The 20,385-nt window shown below is 36.8% G+C and overlaps 1 protein-coding gene across 2 annotated transcripts; it reads right to left on the minus strand.

Moving 5' to 3' along the window:
* Positions 1 to 5,928: 5,928 nt before the first annotated feature.
* LOC103113916 (UDP-glucuronosyltransferase 2B18-like) lies at positions 5,929 to 19,660 on the minus strand. 2 transcript variants are annotated; one of them, XM_007523520.3, is made up of 6 exons: positions 18,916 to 19,660; positions 16,036 to 16,184; positions 11,735 to 11,866; positions 9,590 to 9,677; positions 8,437 to 8,656; positions 5,929 to 7,503 (listed from the first exon to the last, which is right to left on the minus strand). In XM_007523520.3, the coding sequence occupies exons 1-6, from the start codon at positions 19,637 to 19,639 to the stop codon at positions 7,224 to 7,226; spliced, it is 1,593 nt and encodes a 530-aa protein (XP_007523582.1). In that variant the 5' UTR covers positions 19,640 to 19,660; the 3' UTR covers positions 5,929 to 7,223. The 2 variants fall into 2 exon arrangements, with proteins under 2 accessions (XP_007523582.1, XP_060043805.1); XM_060187822.1 differs by lacking the exon at positions 18,916 to 19,660 and adding an exon at positions 18,514 to 18,595.
* Positions 19,661 to 20,385: the final 725 nt, after the last annotated feature.

The following is a 20,385-nucleotide window of genomic DNA, read 5'->3' on the forward strand; positions in this document are numbered from 1 at the left end:
ATTATAAATCACTGTGACTGGCTTAAGTACTTGGTTATAGCTATTGAATTATGGCTGTAACATCTGTGAATATATTGTGAAAGAAGCACACTGTACAGGCCTATTTCTAAACATAGAGGAAACGAGTCATGGACAACACAAAAACAAACTGTATTACATCTTCATATTTTATTGATTTCTGACTAAGGTTATTATTAAAATTTAACTCCTTTCTGATAACACACAGAGTATACATCCTGTCCTCAGAAACCCCATAAAGAAAAGAGGTTACAGTGAGCAGAGACCGGATTCGAGCCCCCAATCCCCACCTGCAGTGGGAAAGCTTTGCAAGTGGTGAATTAGTGCTGCAGGTGTCTTTCTGTCTCTCTCCCTATCATCCCCTTCCTTCTCGATTTCTGGCTCTCTCTATCCAATAAACAAAGATAACTTAAAAATTGAAAAAAAAGATATAAATGATAGGATGGAACTTACTCATAAAGCCATTGTAATATCAAATGCAGTCATAGCACTTCTCCAGCACTGCAGGTGGGAGACAAGGGCTTATACTAGGGTTCTCTTGCACAGTGTGCACAGCTTGTCTCCTAAATATATTGCATTATAATCATTATGTTAAATCATAGTGTGATTTTTAAAATACCTTGTGTGCTACTTTCCCACCTAATTTGTATATTTTTGTTTAAACTAATGATTAAGTATATCAAAGTTATTATAATATACCATTCATACATGGAATTTCTTTCTTTTTCCAGGAATTTTAAACTTTATTCCAGAAAATTGTGAACTTTCACATGAGGAGAGAGAGAGAGAGATAGAGACCACCTCAGAGGTCTTACTCACATAATGACCAACTGGGGCTCACCTAGGCAGAGAAAGAAGTTATACCCACAGGCCTAGTTTATAGCACCTAAGCCCCGCCAAGCCACACCCATCACCACTCCCATTTCCTATGCTGCCCTCACCACTTCCCCCTCTAGGAGTATGGACCCAAAATTCATTTTGGAGTGCTGAAGGATGGGGTTTCATGCTTCTGTAACTTCTTCCTGCTGGGACATGTGCTGTAGCCTGGTTGATCCATACTCCTAGACAAACCAGTTCCATCCCTAATCTTTACCTAGTAGGGAAGGGCTCCAGAGAGATGAAGTATCTGGACAGTTTACCATGTAGTCATCTGTGTAGTGAAGCTAGGATAGGGTCATGGCAGTATCTGGGACTTGATGGCTGAAAGATAGCAAGGTATACAAATGTTGAATAAGTGGAGGGCCAAAATATAGGATTAGAGCCAATGAGAGTTAAAAAACCCCACCAATGAGAGTTAAGAAACTCCTTGAGAGTAAAGTAATATAGTAATTCCTATTTAGGTGTAAACATTCCTATGAGACTAGGACTCTAACAATCTTTGAGCTATTACCATGAAGACAGGCTTGAGAAATATGTAGGAGGATGGCATTAGAATATAGGATTTGAGAAGTAGAGAGTGGCTCCCATATTGAAATAAATAAATATATATGCATATAGAATTAGCTGTACCACATCAATCTGGCCTGGGGCCTATGTCTATTCATATTTAATCAGCAGCCTGTATGACTTCTGGGTCTCTGTCAATTTATGTTAACACTCTGTGGTCACAGCTGGGGTCATGTCTGCGGGTTGCATGACCATCTTTTCTCAGGTGACAGAGTAGAATGACCCAGCCTCTTTTCAGAGAGTGGGACTGTCTTTATCAATGTTACTGCTGAGTGAGGACAAAGTTCTGAGAGGTCCATGGTAGGGCAGAGAGTCACCCCTCATGGAAGTGACCAGTGATGAAAGACAAAGAGATCTCTTGCAGGTCCGGGCTCAGAACTAGGACTTTAGATGATGAGGTGGCCTGTCATTGGCCAAAGTAGCCAAACTAGATAAGCATATTTCATCACCATCCAGTTTCTGTAATCCATCCTCTATCTAATAAGCTCAAACTGTCTCCCAGTTGCTGAGGCCTTGAAGACCATTTGTTATACAGTAACTGAATAAGCATTACATAATATGCTGGACTTCAGTCTAAGCTAGTCCTACATGGAATTTCTAGAGTTACCTTATTTACAGATTTAGCAAATAGTTAGTAGTGGTAAACATCAAGGGAATTCATCTAACCTCTAGCGGATTCAGAGCAAGGACAGATGCAATCATCTTGTTTGATTGTTCATCTAACTTGTTTATAACAACTGACTCCAGAGTAAACACCACACAGCCATTTTAGAGTTCTGAGCAAAACCTTGCACTTCTGTTAAGAAAGCATTTGTCTCATCTTCAGAGAGCAACAGACTAGCACATAGTTTTCAAAGGATTGCTATAAGTGAAGTGAAAATCAATTATTTAAGAAATTTTCCAGGGAGTCAGATAGTAGCACAGAGGGTTAAGCGTACATGGTGCAAAGTGCAAGGACCGGTGGAAGGATCCAGGTTTGAGCCCCTGGCTCCTCACCTGCAGGGGAGTCGCTTCATAGGCAGTGAAGCAGGTCTGCAAGTGTCAATCTTTCTCTCCCCCTCTCTGTCTTCCCCTCCCCTCTCTATTTCTTTCTGCCCTATCCAACAACAACTGCATCAATAACTACAACAATAAAACAACAAGGGCAACAAAATGGAAAAAATAATATTAAAAAAAGAAAATTTCCAAATAGTAATGTTTATAAATTATAGTAAAATATGCATAACATTTACAGTTTTAATCATTTCTAAGTGCTCAGTGCAGTACTATTAAGTATATTCTTATTTTTCTGTATTTAAAAATATTAGTGATTTAATAAATTATAACATAACGGGTATAATTTCTTTTTTTTTCATTTTTTACATTTATTTCCTTTGTGGTCCTGGTTGTTTTATTGTGGTAGTTATTATTGATGTTGTTATTGGCTAGGACAGAGAGAAATGGAGAGAGGAGGGGAAGACAAAGAGGGGGAGAGAAAGACAGATACCTGCAGACCTGCTTCACCACCTGTGAAGCTACTCCCCTGCAGGTGGGGAGCCTGGGATCCTTACGCAGATCCTTGGTTTTGCACCACTTGCGCTTAACCCGCTGTGCTACCGCCGACTCCCCCTCTGGTATAATTTCACACCACCAAAGATCTATGTCCCCATTCTCTCCATTAGAAACTGCATTCGTCCTCCCAAGATCACAGATACGCATTGATTATTATTTTTACCTATCTATATTTAATATGTATTTGCCCATGTTTTCTATGATCCTGCCTTTTCTTCCTTTCTTAGTCACACCTACTACCTCTGAATGTCCTTCTCCTCTGTTTTTTTTTTTTTTTTTTCCTTTTCTCTCTTTGGGTCCTGATGGATTTGGAGTTCATAACCATTTGGCTATCTTCCCCTAAACTTACCCCTTTGGAAGTATGGACCAAAATTCTTTTTTGGGGTGCAGAAAGTAGAAGATAGAAGGTCTGGCTTCTGTAATTGCTTCTCTGTTGGACATAGGCATTGGCAGGTTGATCCATGCCTCCAACCTGCTTCTATCTATCCCTAGTGAGGTAGGGCTCTGGGGAGGTGAGGTCCAGGACACATTGGTGAGGTCATGTGCCCAGGGAGTTCTGGATAAAATCATAGTAGCATCTGAAACTTGGCTAAATGCAATAAGATATAAAACAGAACAAAATGTTTAATAAACCAGCACCAAAAAACAGAAGTAAAGCAGATAGGAATAAGGATTTTAAAATGAAAAAGAAGCTCATAAGTGTCTTTTTAAAAATTTATTCCCTTTTGTTGCCCTTGTTGTTTTATTGTTGTAGTTATTATTATTGTCATCGTTGTTGGATAGGACAGAGAGAAATGGAGAGAGGAGGGGAAGACAGAGAGGGGGAGAGAAAGATAGACACCTGCAGACCTGCTTCACCACTTGTGAAGCGACTCCCCTGCAGGTGGGGAGCCAGGGCTTGAACCAGGATCCTTCCGCGCGTCCTTGCGCTTTGAATCACATGCGCTTAACCCGCTGCACTACAGCCCGACTCCCATAAGTGTCTTATAGGCATGTTCTCAGGGGCCCATGACTATGGTAATATTTGCTGGAGCTTCAGAGCTAATATGTAGGTGGACTAAAAATATTCTCTGGGAAGATGGTGTTAAAGTTGAGAATAGGACTCAGAAAGATATTATTGGTACAAAAACAAGAACATACTTAAACAATGCAAACATATGGAACTTGGGGTCTGGGTGGTGGCACAGTGGATAAAACTGGACTCTCAAGCATGAGGTCCTGAGATCTATTCCCAGCAGCACATGTAACAGAGTTCTTTCTCTTCTCTCTCTTCTCTCTCTCTCTCTCTCTATATATATATAAACATTAAATTTTGATTTTCCACATCCTCTTTCACCAGTCTCTGTGACTTACTTCTTGTTTCTATGAATTTTACCAATTGCTAGTTATAACTCACAATTTTCCTTGACTTTTAAGTGAAATTCAATGTTTTGAGAATGTGGTTCAATTTCTACTACCACATTTGGATTGTGTTAGGAGTTTAATAATATGTTGTATTAATTACTTATACCCAGTAATTAGTATAATTATTTTTTTTAACAAATTAAAGAAATTTAAGTGTTTTTTTAATTCACTTTTACTTAATGTGTGTTTAATTAGAAAAAGATTTAAAAAATATGGAATAGGTGGCCCAGGAGGTGGCACAGGGGATAAAGCATTAGATTCTCAAACATGAGGTTCAGATTTTGATCACTTGACATCACATGTGACAAAGTGGTTCTCTGGATGTCTGTCTCCTGTATCATTGCTAAATAAATATTTTTTAAAAGGATAAAGTTATTTACAGAATAAGAATCTATATTATTGCTCTTTAACAAGATTTTAGGCCTTTATTAGGTAATTTGTAAGCACATAGTGAAAGAATGTATAAGTATTAGAGGATTCAAAGTATAGTTACTGAGTCTGATATAGTGACAGTAATTTTCCATTGTGAACAATTTCTTCAGATAGAATGGTGATAATTAAAATTAAATAAGGAAGCTGGGGAGGAAAGAACACAAAATTTTTTCCATAATACTTTACAAAAAGTTATAGTAGAAATATGTAACTTCCCAGTCTATGTGTGTGTTTTACACTTAACAGAAATTTTGAAGGGGGGATTTTATTTTAAATTTTATTTATTTATTTGATAGAGATGAGAGAGAGAAGGAAGAAATAAGGAAGGAGAAAAAAAAAAGAGAGAGAGAGAGAGAAAGACACCTGAAGCACTGCTTCAATGTGGGAAGCTTCCTCCTACACGAGAACCAAGATCTTGAACCCAGGTCCTGGCACATCGTAACGTGCAGCCAGTCAGGTATACCACACCCAAGCCCCAGGTAGCATAATTCAATGCTGTTTTTTTTTCTTTTAAGAATGGAAAATTCAGGACAACACATAGGATTTTGAGGATAGTGAAGCTACTATATATCATAAATACACTCCTTCTTACAACTATTATAATTGGAAAATATCCACTATGAGACTTTTTTGAAATTTTTAAAAACTAATCAAGATACTTAGTTATTTTACCTATATGAGCAACTTCAACCATAAAGTTACATTTTTGATATGTTGTTTTTAGCAGAGTCTTGGTTTCTCCTGGGTTTGATATACTTATTTTCAAAAGTAAAAAGTTAAGTTTCATATATTTTTAATTAAAAATATTTTTGTGTTAGAAATTCTTTACTCTTCCAAATCACTTTTCACTGAATAACTAAATAAGTTTAATATGTGTGTATGTGTCTCTGTGTGTGTGTGTGTGTGTGTGTGTGTGTATGTGTGTGAGTGTGAGTGTGTGCGTGCGCATGTATATATATTTGGATTTAATTTTTTTTTTTTTTTTTTACCGAAGTGAATGACCATCTTCTGGGAAGTATAGGTTGGATTTAATTTTAGGGTCATTTCATACATAACATTAAACTGAGTATGGAAAAAAAAATCACAGCCCAATCAGTGTCACTGACATAAGGTAAACTGGAGAATAGGAGGTACTTTCTTTGAATGTCTCTGAAAGAAATGAATGTTAAGCCAGACTTACTAGAAGGGTGATAAGTTGTCATACATCTTGTCTGTGAAAGGGCAATCATCTCAAGCTGATTAGTCACCAAGTTACTTTTCCTATTATAGTGCATTGTGATTTGTTATGGCTTTTGCAAAAAAGAAAATCCTTCAGATTGGATTGTACACAAGTTTAGAAACTTTAGAGTTATAACTTGTAACACAAAAATATTTTAATTTTTCATGAGAGGGATAAGATATATATATGTATATATATACATATATATATATATAGAGAGAGAGAGAGAGGGAGAGGGAGAGAGTGAGAAAGAGAGAGAGAGAGAGGGAGAAGAGGAGAGAAGAGAAAGAACTCTATTACATGTGCTGCTGGGAATAGATCTCAGGACCTCATGCTTGAGAGTCCAGTTTTATCCACTGTGCCACCTCCCAGACCCAAAGTTCCATATGTTTGCATTTTTATTTACATGGCCATAGTGTGCTAATTATTGATTTTTCAAGTGAAAGGATTTTGTTTCAATATTAGTTCAATGGGAGGGATGAGATAACAGGTTTCTAATGAAATGAGGAATGATACACCATAGATGACTACTTAATGTTCCTGGACCCAAAGGGGCAGGGTGGTGGCACACCTGGTTGAGCACACATATCACTATGCACGAGAATCTGAGATTGAGCCCCCACTCTCTACTTGCAGCAAGGATGCTTCACAAGCAGAGAAGCAGGTCTGAAGGTGTTTATCTCTCTATTTACTCTTCTACTCTCAATTTCTCTCTCTTCTACTAAACAAAATAGACAGACAAATAAATAAATTAATAAATAAAAGGAGGAAAATGGCTGCAAGGAATGGTGAATTCCTAGTGCTGATACTGAGCTCCAGGCATAACACTGGAGGCAAAAAGAAAGTTCTTGTTCCCATGTTTGAAAAACTGTTAAGATCTATATTTTTATACAGTTGTGGAAAAGTTATATGCCCTTTAATATATAACCATGCAAATATTTTATTTTTGCTTAATTAATATATATATATATTTAACATATATCTAACCCCGAGGAAGTTATTTTATTTCTTGTAAAGAAATTTTGGACTGCAAATTTGAATAGTAAAATACTTATTATGTCAGGATAAAAAAGTTCCCTATTCCACAAGTCTTCTTGCTGGAACATATTAGAGAAGCCCATCTGTAGAATCAGTTTTAGGGACTCAGATACAATTAATCATTTTTCTTTCTCTTCCCTGATTTAGTACACTTCCGGAAACAAAACAGACAGCTTGCTGTGATGATATATACAGTAGCTGCCACACAGGCCAGCAGGAACCCAATGACATCCAAAGAGTGGTACTGGACCCAGGTGAGGTCATGGGCAGCTGGCCTCAAGTGCTTGGCTCCTTTGTGGCGCATGACAAACTCGATCCAGAAGACTGCTCGGTCTAGAGGCTTCACTGGCTGATCATGGTGAATCCTTGATAACTTCATAGCATTCTCTTTATACCTTAGGGCAAATATAGAAATAAAAGCATTTAAAATGTCCGTGCTATATATTTTCTTACAATAGAAAAATGATAAGGCAAATAATAATATTAAAAATGGATAGGGGCCAGAGATATAGCTCACCACATAAAATGTCTACTTTATTATACTCCTGGCCCAGATTTGAGTCTGGCTCCATACTGGAGGTTTGTAGAAAACAAAGAAATCATATCACAATTCACTGTAATGTTTGTAATAATTAACTTTCATTGGCAAAGGAACATCATATCCTTAGATTAGGAATGAACACTTTGGAGAATAGCTTGGCAGTTCCTCATAATTAAAAAGTTATGATAAGACGTAGTCATTCTATTATTAGAGATTAGCTAGAGTATGTATAACAATATATGCAGCATCATTATTCACCATGAATAAAAGTTTAGGAATCCAGGTTGTCTACATCTGATGAATGGATAATAAATATGTAGTATATTTACACAAAAAATATAGTTAATCAAAAAAGTAGCAAAGTACTGGTGCCACAATATGAATAAAATGCGCATTTTGCTTAGTGAAAAGTCAGTTGCCAAAAAATATTTATTGTATGATTCTATTTATAGGAATTGTTTACAGCAGCAAATCTATAGTCATCACTCTGCTTCTCTGTTTCTATCTAATATAAAATGAAATAGTTTAAAGCATTTGAGCTTCCTAAATGAGCTATGTAAGTTTTAAAATGTTTGCACGGAAAATTATTGCTCTAATTGGTAGCCCACAAAGCCTACAGAATTAAATTGATACCTAAATAACTTTGGTTTAATGTACAAATAAAAGTTCAGTTTTGTTATATTACTTTACTCAGTTCAAACTAGTTCCATAATAACAGGAGAAATCTATACTGTGAAATAGAAAATACATCTTTAAAATTATCTAGTTATCAATGAGATGTACTTACGAAGGGTCATTAATGACTGTCTTCAGTGCATTGAGGAAATCTGTGTTCGTCATTGTGTTCAAGTCCAATCGAACAGCTGTTCCCTTGACCTCCATGTGAGCAATATTATCAGGTTGATCAACAAACATGGGGAGTCCTACCATAGGAACTCCATGGTAGATGGCTTCATAGATGCCATTGCCACCACCATGAGTGACAAAAACTTTGGTTTTGGGGTGACCTAAGGAAAATGTCAATGGAACAATACATTTTTATTTACATAGTAATGTGGAACAAAACAGCATAAATTTTAAAAAAGCAATATTGTCTACACAGAGTTACAATACTCATGGGATGATGTAAACAACTACAGATTTCCAAAGGATCACTTTCTGGGGGAAATGAGAGAAGTTTTACTTCAGAGACGGTATAGAGTGAAGTTTGCTTTTCTTTTCTTCTTTTGTCTTGTAGACAAGTGCATAGTGAATCAAAGAACACTATGTTCAAAATCATGGAGATGAAAATATTGCTTCTTTAGCAATGACTAATTCAGTTTGATACTCTGTAGGTTATCTTGGGGATTTTCAGAATTAGAGGATAAATGATAGATGAGGATAGATGCTAGAATTTTATATCCTATTTAATTTTCTTTATCTTAGGCAATATGTGTGACTGAAAGTTCATAGAAATTGTGTTTTCCTATATTACCTAGAAAAAAAACACTGGAGCATAAAAACAGTGATAAACAGATCTGTGGTAGAGAGAGAGACATGGATGTATGAAGATGAATCAAGGAGTTATCGACATAGACTCTTGTCCATGCCTTCAAAGCAAATATTGCATTACCTTGCTGTTGCACTATTTTCCCTCAAAATTTAAAAAAATATTTATTTATTTTCCCTTTTGTTGCCTTTGTTGTTTTATTGTTGTCGTTATTGTTGGATAGGACAGAGAGAAATGGAGAGAGGAGGGGCAGACAGAGAGGGAAAGAGAAAGATAGACAACTGCAGACCTGCTTCACTACCTATGAAGGGACTCCCTTGCAGGTGGGGAGCTGGGGGCTCAAACCAGGATCCTTCTGCTGGTCCTTCGGCTTCTCCACGTGCGCTTAACCCACTGCACTACCGCCCAACTCTCCTCCCTCAAATTTTTATATTATCTGACACATTCTTACCAAGAAGATCATTCTGAGGGATCCACTTGAAGAGTCGAGTGTTGGGTCCTAATGTGGCTGGCTTCTTGCCATCAAATCTCCATATGACCTATTAAGATGAATAAAATGTTCTCTGTGAATAAGAACACAACTTTAGAAAATTAAACAAAATTATAGTCTACTAAGAAACCACCTTGTCCAGCATATTACGTCTGACTTTGCATTTACATGTTACCATGTGCAAAAATTGGTCTTTGAAGCCCCACTCACCACCTGCCAGGAAGAGGCTTCAAGAGAAGTGAAGCAGGTCTGCAGGAGTCTCTCACCATTTCTATCTACCCCTCTTTTCTCAGTTTCTCTCTGTTTTATCTAATAAAATAGGGAAACAAAGGGGAAAATGGGTGCTAGGAGAAGAAAAGAGGAAATAAAAGGAATAAATGGGTACTAGGAGAGGTGGATTCCTTGTGTAGGCACCAAACCCCAGGGATAAGCATATGTTCACCTTCCCTATAAAGCTTTCTGACAAAGCTTATCTTCCTATTCTATGTTGTCAGCAGTGTATGTTCTTCTGTTTGGGACAAAGAGATTAAATGCCTTCTTTTTTGCAGAAGGGATATAAATTATTTTGTATTCAACATCACACTCATAATTTTTAGCAGTTCTTTTTTCTTCTTAATTAGAAATTTTCCAAGGTATTACTTTAGGTGTTTTTTTTTCCCAAAGCATTAACAATATATATATATATATATATATATATATATATATATATATATATATATATATAATGCTAGAATTGCAGATTAATAATAAAAGTGATCATTTTCAATTTAGCAATAACATATTAATAATATTAATGGAGAGAATTAGCTGAAATGGGCAAGTTATCAGGTAGATTGAGAGATCTGTTTACATAATAAAAAGCACTAATTCAGAGTGCCTCATGTATCAAAGATGTTACTTCATGTTCTAAGTAGTGACTAATACTGAAAGTATAAATTCCCAATGGACTGAAATTCCAAGGAATACTGGGTGAATGGGCAATTTGTATTAGGTGATAAATAGTTATTTATCACCTGTCAAGGCAGTTAGCCTAGGCTCCTGGAAATAAAATTCTATGTTGTTTGGCAGTAGACTATTTCTCTGAAGTTGGCAGCTAGTTCACACTTAATGAGAGAGCACAGATCAATTTTGTAGTTTAAAAACTGGCTAAGAGGTCCTGTTTGGAACTCGATCCTACCCACCTCTTCCTAGACTTTGCCTTTTTCCTTTTTTCCTCTCAGAGAAAGTAGTTGTTAACAAAGCTGGTCAGAACAGTGTACTGATTAGGCAAATTACTAATGGATAGGGCTAGTAAAACGGAAAGTCAGAGTTCACGCTCTTTCCTTCCTACCACCCTCCTTTGCTTTTCCTGGAATCAAGTCTTAATTAAGTTCATCCCACTGTTGTACCTAGAGCACAAAGAGGCCCACACTTCTCTGTGATCTCTTCAAGAGCACCAACTCTAAGATAAAAATTATTTTCATTTTGGGAAAAGGAGAAGAAGCAGGAAGAAGGATCTGAATCTTCATGTTCTAACTCTGACTTTTTCAGAAAAAAAAAAAAAGTCGATTTTTATGAGGGAAGTAAGAATCAAGAGCACTGGTCAGTTCTAGCATATTGCCATGCTAGGAATCAAACCTGGGACCTCTGGCATGCTTGTCCTACCTATCTTCAGATGCTGAGCTAATTCCTTGGCCCCCAAAATTATAACTTTGGTTTGACTGCTTATGCAGCTACTACTTAAACTATAACTGATTTCTTTCTGCTGTGTATTGCTTCCAGGATTACACCAAAACCCATTTGGGAAAAACTTCAACTTACCAGAAAAGATTTGGGCATTCTTGTATTGGCATACAATTAATCATGATAGCACCAAAACCTCACATACATTCATTAATGTATAAATCAATATCTCTGGTAGTAAAGTACAATTCAAATGAGAATATTTAAGGTAATGTGTCCCTTCCCTTTTCATAGTGGCTTAAAAAGAAAAATAGAAGAGTTCAATTTGATCTAATTTTATTATGAAATTTTTCTAGCCTTTGCAGAAACTATTTTAATAAATCCACTCAACACATGCTAAAGAGTTTCCAAATAGTTATTCAACACAAAAGCAATATATCAGACCTTCTGTGGAAGCTGAGCAAGTGTTGATGCAATCATGTTAGACCTCTCTTCTGGAAGGGTTTCCACCATTGACCCCAAACTAAATACTACAATGCCATCTTCTCCAGAGCTTTGGACAAACTCTTCCATTTCCTGAAAAGAAATAATTTGTTGTACTGTGATGAATCATCAGAATTGAGAGACTGTTATTGTTTATTTCATTTGTTCTCCCCCACCCCTCTAGTTTGTTAGAAGGAAAAGAATACATGTCTTTTTTTTTTTTTTTTTTAACCAGAGCACTGTTCATCTCTGGTTTATGGTGGTGTGGGGGATTGAACCTGAATCTTGAAGCCTCAGGCATGAGAGTCTCTTTGCATAACCATTATGCTATCTACCCCCACAAGTGTCTTCTAAACAGAAAAATTATGAGAATAGTACTGTTTTCTGAAAGAAAGGAGGAAGGAAAGAAAGAAAGAAAATCTACTTCCTTTAGGAGACGTGTTATGCATAAAATGTGTTATGAATAAAGTCCATTTTCTTTTTCCTAGTATGTTGTGTGGCGAATAGACCACTTACATATGCAAATTCAGCCCTACTGGACTGCTTTTTCATATACATAGAGATGACAAGTGAAGAAGAATCTTTATAGCACTGGGGCACCAGCTGCCTTTGCTGAAGCACTCCCACATTGTGCTGGGATCAAACATGGGTCAGGTGACACACATACTAACATAGTGTGTGTGTTATCAACTCTGGGGTCTCATATAAGCATTCCACCTGCTGAGCTAACTCTCCAGCCACAATAGTTGTCAGTTTTGTTTTTAATTTTCAACTAGAACACTGCTTAGCTTTGACTTCTGACTTAATGACGGTGCTGACGATTGATCTTGGGACGTTAAGCCTCAAGCCTCTAGCATGGAAGTTTATTTCATAAATTGTTCTGCTATTTTCCAAGCTTGGGTTAAATTATTAAACACACATTTTTCTGTTTTTTTTTTTTTTATTTTATTTCAAACCCCACCACATATGGGTTACTTGAAGAACTACTCAAATAACAATCTTTTCGTCTTTTTTTTTTTTTTTGGTTATATTAAATTAATTGACTGAAGGAAACAAAGGATTATGAAAAAATAATTTTCCCTTCCTTAAATCTTACTTTGTTTTCTTCATGACACATTCTCTGCTAATGTTGGGCATGTTATATTATTCTCATATCAAAGAAATGCATTTCTAAAATTTCCTGACATTTTTAAAAATTTCATTTAATGTCCTAATGACAATTTTATGATGTGTATTACCATAATTTAATATAAATGATTGAATACTGAACATAATCTAATTCTTATTCAGATCATGACCAGAAAAGAAATTAGAGTAATATTTAATAATGAATGTGAACATATTGACTAAGTCTATTTAGGTGAATTCTACTTTATGAGAGTAGGATTTATAGGGTGAAATGTGCTTGAGGACCATGACAAAAAAGTTTACTTATATCTCTACATTTGTATTTAGTCCTGCTTGCTAATATAAAAACCAAACATTGTCACCCTGTTATCTGCTTTTTTACTAAAAAAATAATTGATTTCCAACGTTATATTTATGTTTCACATGTACATTAAATATCAACATCTGAGTTCACTACACTATGTAACAATTTCTTTTAAAACATAAAAAGGAAGGGGCTGGGCAGTAGCGCAAGTTAAGCACACGTAGTGCGAAGGGCAAGGACCAGTGTTAGGATCCTGGTTCGAGCCCACCTCAGGGAGTTCGCTTCACAAGCGGTGAGGCAGGTCTGCAGGTGTCTATCTTTCTCTCCCCCATCTGTGTCTCCCCTTCCACTCTTGATTTCTCTCTATCCTATTCAACAACAGCAATGGCAATGGCAACAATAACAACAACAAGGGCAACAAAATGGGAAAAATGGCCTCCAGGAGCAAAGGGTTTGTCGTGCAGGCACCGAGTCCCAGCAATAACAAAAACGTTGGAGGCAAAACAAAAGCAAGCAAGCAAGCAAACAAACAAACAAAACGCCCAAATAATGGAAATGTTTACTGGCTATAAACAATGAAAATAATATATCTGGTTATAGTTTTTTTTTTTTACATCAAATGTGTAGCATTTATGACTTTAAAAAGTTTTGTCAGGAGCTGATAGTACAACTGGTAGAGTGCACACTTTGGTTTGGCATGCATGAGGACTCAGGCTTGAGGCCTTGGTACCACATAGGAACAACATACACAGTGTCAGGGGAAGTACCACAAACAGGGAAGCAGCCCTGTGGTGCTGTCTTCTCTCTTTGTCTTTTTCTATGTAAAATTAAACAAATAAAAATCCTTCAGGACCATTGGAATTAGGGACCATTGGAATTAGGCAGATGCATGATCCTGGTAGCAATAAATAAATAAATAAATAATCAAGAGCAAAGTAAAAAAAAATCACTTCATCTTAGGGGAAACTTATTATTTATATGTAAATACTATTACTTTGGTACTGACAATTCTGGTTTATATTTTTTCTGGATCAACTACTTCTGTCTCGAAAAAATTGGTCATTTTATAACAGATGTTGGCAAGGTTGTGGAGAAAAAGAAACTCTGCTACACTGCTGGTGGGAATACACACTAGTATAGTGCCTTTGGAAGACTGTGTGGACAGTCCTTAAATAAAAATGGTGGTTTGGGAGGTGGCGCAGTGGATAAACATTGTACTCTCAAGCATGAGGTCTGAGTTCAATCCCCAGCAGCACATGTACCAGAGTGATGTCTGGTTCTTTCTCTCTCTCTCCTCCTATCTTCCTAATAAAATCTTTAAAATTAAAAAAAAGGAATTGCATTATGCCCCAGCAATACCACTCTTAGGCACTTATCCAAAGGACACTCAAATACTAATTAGAAGGGATATTTGCACCTCTATGTTCATAGCTGCATTATTCACAATAGCCAAAGAGTGAAGGCAGCCTAAATGCCTACCAACAGATGACTGGTTAAAGATGTTATGGGATATATATTCCATGAAATAATACTCTGCAATCTAATGAGATGATATTGTATCCTTTGAAACAAAAATGGATGGAACTGGAGGTGATTTTGCTTAATGAAATAAGAGATGAAAGACAACTACCAGATGGTTTCATTCATATGTGGAATATGGAGATCTGATACACATGAACTTGAAAAAAAAAAAAAAACAGAAGCAACAGCTTCTAAGACTTGTGAGAATTATGGTGGTTATCTTTGGAAGGTGGGTGGTTTGGAATACCGAACTTTGATAGTGGTGTGGTATGGAAATATGTGTGTGTGTGTGTGTGTGTGTGTGTGTGTGTGTGTGTGTGTGTGTGTGTGTGTATACATTATAACCTTGGAACCTTGGAACCTAATATTAACCACAAATAAAAAAAGAAAAAAATTAATCATTTCAGATTCTTATGTAACAAAATGTATTTAGTAGGTTTTTAGTCATCAGACATTTTTTTTTTTTTATGACTTCTCTCCTTTTCTGGCACTTTAAGGGGAGACAGTAATGACTTGGGCCAACAGGCAATAGGTAGAGTTAGTTAAAAGCAAAGCAGAAAACAGACTTTCTTAATTCTGAATCACTATTAATTGGACAATCTGTGACCTGGTAATCAATAGTTAATTTACATGAAGCAGTTTGTTTTATAGGACTCTGATAATGGGCTATCTCATACTATAACTGTATTTTGTTGCAAGTATTTATATATACTAGCTAGAACTTACAGATTTTTTTTGACCAACTAATTTCATCAATATATTCTTCAAGAAGGCCGAGTGGCAACAAACCTGGTTGAGTGCTCATGTTGTAATGCACAAGGACCCAGCTTCACAAACCACGGGTGCCTACCTGCAGAGGGAAACCTTCACTAGCAGTGAAGCATTGCTGCAGGTCTCTCTCCCTCTCCCTCCCCCCTCTCCTTTTCTCCTCAGGTTCTCTCTGTCTCTATTTAATAAACAAATAATCATAATAAAATTTTAAAATTTCTTCAAGACCTGAGACTGACTATGTGTAATCTTGACCACTTTTCCTCAGGCACTGTGCAGTATATAATATGAATCTGTATATCACATCTTCATTGAAAAAAACACTTTTCTTTTTGATTGAGTAGTAAGATTTTTTTGTTATCACTATATTCACCTAATTGTTGGTCCCTTCTATGCTTTTTTGCAGCTATTGTGCAAACCTGAATTCTTATAACAGAACCATACTTTTTGAGTGTGAAGAAATTAACTGTCTTTTCCATAAGTCAATACTTGGATTGGAAATAAAAAAAAAAAAAACTTTTGGAAGAGATAAAATATTTACCTTGGGTAGAGGTTTGGCAGGTTTGCACTGGAGTCCTCCAACATATTCAAAATTGGGTAAGTATGGATGCGGAAACTCAAAATCCCAGTAGGTTCGTATCAACCATATATCAGCCTTTCCCATCAATTCACACAAGGTAGTAGGTCTTCCTGAAAAAGAAAACATAGAAAACAAAACATCTAAGTTTATAAACCCATTTTCTTCTTAGAAAATAAAGTAAACAAATTTCAGATATAGCCTCAGGCATGAGAGTATTTGCATAAACATTATGCTATCTACCTCCACCCTCTACTAAGAACTTTTTTTTTTTTCCCTCCAGGGTTATTGCTGGGCTTGGTGCCTGCACCATGAATCCACCGCTCCTGGAGGCCATTTTTCCCCCTTTTGTTGCCCTTGTTGTTGTAGCCTTGTTGTGGTTATTATTATTGCCATTGTTGATGTTGTTGGATAGGACAGAGAGAAATGGAGAGAGGAGGGGAAGACAGAGAGGAGGAGAGAAAGACACCTGCAGACCTGCTTCACAGCCTGTGAAGCGACTCCCCTGCAGGTGGGGTGCCGGGGGCTCCAACCGGGATCCTTACGCAGGTCCTTGTGCTTTGTGCCACATGTGCTTAACCCACTGCGCCACCGCCCAACCTCCTACTAAGAAATTTTTAATGATCTATGGTTTTAGTTAATTTTTAGCACATTCATGTGAGAAACTTGGCCTTTGGATTATTTATTTAGTCTTTACTCTTTACAGACCTACCCACCTTCCATCCCACTCATTCTCTCTCTTTTAAAAAAATAGTTTTAATTTATTTTTATTATTGGGTAGGGACAGAGAGAAATTAGAGGGGTGGGGGAGTTACAGCAGGAGAGAGACAGAGAGACAACTGCAGCCATGCTTCACCATTCGTGAAGTGTTCCCTTTGTAAGTAGGGACCAGGGGCTTGAACCTGGGTCCTTGAACATTGTAATGTGAGCACTTAACCAGGAGCGCCACTGCCTGGCCCCTTTCATTCTCTTTTTATTGTTATCAACATTTGTTTTTCTACAGCGTCATGCATGATTATAACATTTCATTTAAGAACTCTTTTCTATGATCTTTTCATAGCTATTAACAGATTTATCTTAGAGAATTTCATCTTTCTGTGATTTCCTTAGGACTTTATTGCTTACTGATATAGTTGATTGTCCTTAATACTTTGCTTTTCAACTACTTTGCATATCTTTTCAATGGAGTCTTATCTAAGAAATTGCTTTCTATAATATTGATTTGCGATGCATTCTCAATAGAATTATTTAAGATTTATGAAAGATTGTAAAGTTGTTTCTTGCATGGAGCTTATAATAGGAATCTTGTTAAGTGAGACCTAACAAGGAGTAAAATGAATACCATCTGATCTCACTTATACATAGAACCTAACAGGTAAGGAATAGAACTTGAACCAGATATGATTATGGAAACGGGTCAAGGAAGTGGACGGAGGGGTAGAGGTGGCATAGAGTGGTTCCTGAGCAGCCAAAGCACAATGTTGCACAAGGACCTACGCTGGTGATGGGATCAGTATGCAGGTATCAGTATCAGTATCCTATCATGGAAGGATGAGAAGTTGTACATGACCATGTACATGATACATGATGGCATCAGTATCCTATCATGGAAGGATGAGAGGTTGTATTACTTCCCTAAAAAAAGCAAATTTCAAAGTTAATATTAGATTATCAGGGATATAAAGATCTGAGTTAATAAACATTAACCTTTGGCTCTACATCTAGTCAAGTTATATGTCTGCATAGCATTATGGGTGGCAGTGATCTTGGGTCTCCATGTACACAAAGGTCAGAAATAATAAATTTCCCTCCTGATAGTGATAATAACATTGAAGAAAAACCACAAGTAAAAATAATAGACAACTGAATACAGAAAAAAGATTTGATTCTGAAAACTAAATGGAAATCTATTTATAAGCTCACTAAAATGTTTAATTTTGGAGGCAAGCAACCAGCCTAGTTTACACAAAGTGGCTATGGTCTTATATAGCTGGAATTCTTACAGGAAACTGATTTAGAAAATACTTTGTTTTGGCTGACTTTCCTTTGATTTGACAATCATGTTCAATAAGGTTTCTTTTTCTTTTCTTTACTAGAGACAGAACTTTGATTTTTTTGGATAAGCTTTCTGGAATGATTAAGAACTTACCATATTTCCTTTTGTCATTGCATCTTATACAATATAAATATTTATTTTAGTTTTATATACTATGTACTGATTTGGTCTATCTGAATTGGGTAGATAAAGACATGTAAGGCAACTAAGAGTACAAACAATACCCTGTCCTTCTCTTACCGGCTTGCTTCTTTGGACTTTGAACTTTGTACACTTTTTACACCCTTTACTGACAAGAGGCGTTTTCTGTGCTCTGAACTCAGTGGAGAAGTTTTAAGGGAGAGTGTTAGTTTCTTCACTCCTTGAGTCAGGGGGGCCCTTTTTACCTTAGTACTTTCTCCCATGCACTTCTCCCTAACCATTCCTAGGTCTTTGCTTTGATCTAGGCTAGTCAAGCTCTTCTGGGAAGTGAGTGGAATGGAGAGAAGGGAAAATCCAGCAGTGTGAGAGTTTCAATTTCCACATACTTTTACTGTTGATCCAGGATTACTGGTAGGAAGATAAGAGAACACATGGTTGGTGGCATTAAGCCTCCTCTTCTTGCCCTGGGAAGGCAAGAATCAGCACATAACTCCACACTTCTGGAGCCCTTGCAGGATCCTGACACTCTTAGCCAACTCAGATTTTATAAAAATGAATTGAATATCTCAAAACTGGGGAGTACATTGTACAAATGAAAGAAAATAGTTTCCACCCACTACAAGGAAATATAAAAATAAAACACTTACCTAACACTTCAGTAAAAAATCTGTCCCATTTCTTTTTATTAAAAGTCTCAAATGCAAAGTCAAAATATAAGAAATACAACATATTTGTCACCCTCTCCATAAATGTCATTTTGTCACTAAGTTCTGATATGACAACAGGTACATAAGAAGGTGGTAATGGAAGTTTTCCACAGAGTTTTTCATAGGTATTGCCAGTAGTATATCGAAGAGTGTAGACCAGTGGTATGTTAAGTATCGCAGACAGCAGCTCACTACAAGGAGCAATAGCATCTCCAAGAACAACATCAAATCCAATTTCTTGGAGCTTCTTCATAAGTTTCTTGTTTGAAACTGCATCTTCACAAAGCTTTTGGACTGTATCAGAATATTCATAATATGTTTCTTGCATCCTTGAACCATATGCCCACAATGAGCTCTTTGGTAACTCGTATGTCCACATCTTTATAAGTGTCATAAAAATAGAATCAAGTTTATCCTTTGTAAAAGATGTAGTAAAAACCTCAAATTTAACAGCAGACTGTTTGCTTGGGTCCACCAGAATGGAAGCTGAAGATGTCAGCACAGTCACCTCATGACCCCTCTCAGTAAGTTCATCCAATATTGTCTTTAAATTGATCCAATGACTGTATTCCATTGGCCACACCAGAACCTTACCACTGGACCCACAGCTGAAACAGCAATATAATTGTAGCAAGAAGAGAAGAGAAGCCCATTTCTTAGCCATGCCGGTAAAATCCAGCCCTTCTTTTAACTTCTCATGTGGTGCTGACTTCTATTCAGGAAAGAATAAACAACTTAGTTAAACTATAACCAGCATAAATCAGGGTCACAGCCATTAAAGAAGTAACACAGATGTTGTAAAAAAAACATAATAAGGGTGCACATATATTCACAGTATTGACTACTGTAAATGCAGTTACCTCTAGATGAAGAGGAAATTACTTTGTGTGGCTCTATATAAGAAAGTAGCATGAATTAACCCATAATTTCTAATCTCTCTCACTCTTTACACATAAACAAGGCTCTTATATCCACCTCTTCCCCCAAAATATGACTCAATTCACCTGTAGTTTTGTATTGTTTTGTTTAAATATTTTTCCTTCCTTCCCTTCTTCCTTCCTTCCTTCCCTTCTTCCTTCCTTCCTCTCTTTCTTTCTTTCCTTTTTCATTATAGGATAGAGACAGAGATAAATTGAGAGGGGAGGGGAAATAGAGAGGGAGAGAGACAGAGAGACAGAGAGACACCTGCACCCCTGCTTCACAGCTCATGAAGCTTTCCCCCTCCAGGTGGGGACCAGGGCCTCATACAGGTTTGACACCACTCAGACTCTATAATAAGTTTTTTTAAATAAGTGATCTTTTTAAATGTTATGTTTATTTATTGTTGGATAGACAGAGAAATTGAGAGGGGAGAAGGAAGTAGGGAAGGAAAGAGAGGGGGGGTCTAGGTGGTAGAGTATCTGGTTGAGC

The sequence above is a fragment of the Erinaceus europaeus genome, chromosome 3 (genome assembly GCF_950295315.1).
Source record: "Erinaceus europaeus chromosome 3, mEriEur2.1, whole genome shotgun sequence".
Lineage (NCBI taxonomy): Eukaryota > Metazoa > Chordata > Mammalia > Eulipotyphla > Erinaceidae > Erinaceus > Erinaceus europaeus.

What these genes read in the sequence shown, in the direction of transcription:
- LOC103113916 (XM_007523520.3), bottom strand. Translation starts at nt 19,639, where the DNA reads ATGGCTAAGAAATGGGCTTCTCTTCTCTTCTTGCTACAATTATATTGC. An exon ending in TTGCTCAGCTTCCACAGAAG is followed by an intron (nt 9,678 to 11,734) that starts GTCTGATATATT and finishes TCATCTTAATAG; the next exon opens with GTCATATGGAGATTTGATGG. An exon ending in CCCTCAGAATGATCTTCTTG is followed by an intron (nt 8,657 to 9,589) that starts GTAAGAATGTGT and finishes CATTTTCCTTAG; the next exon opens with GTCACCCCAAAACCAAAGTT.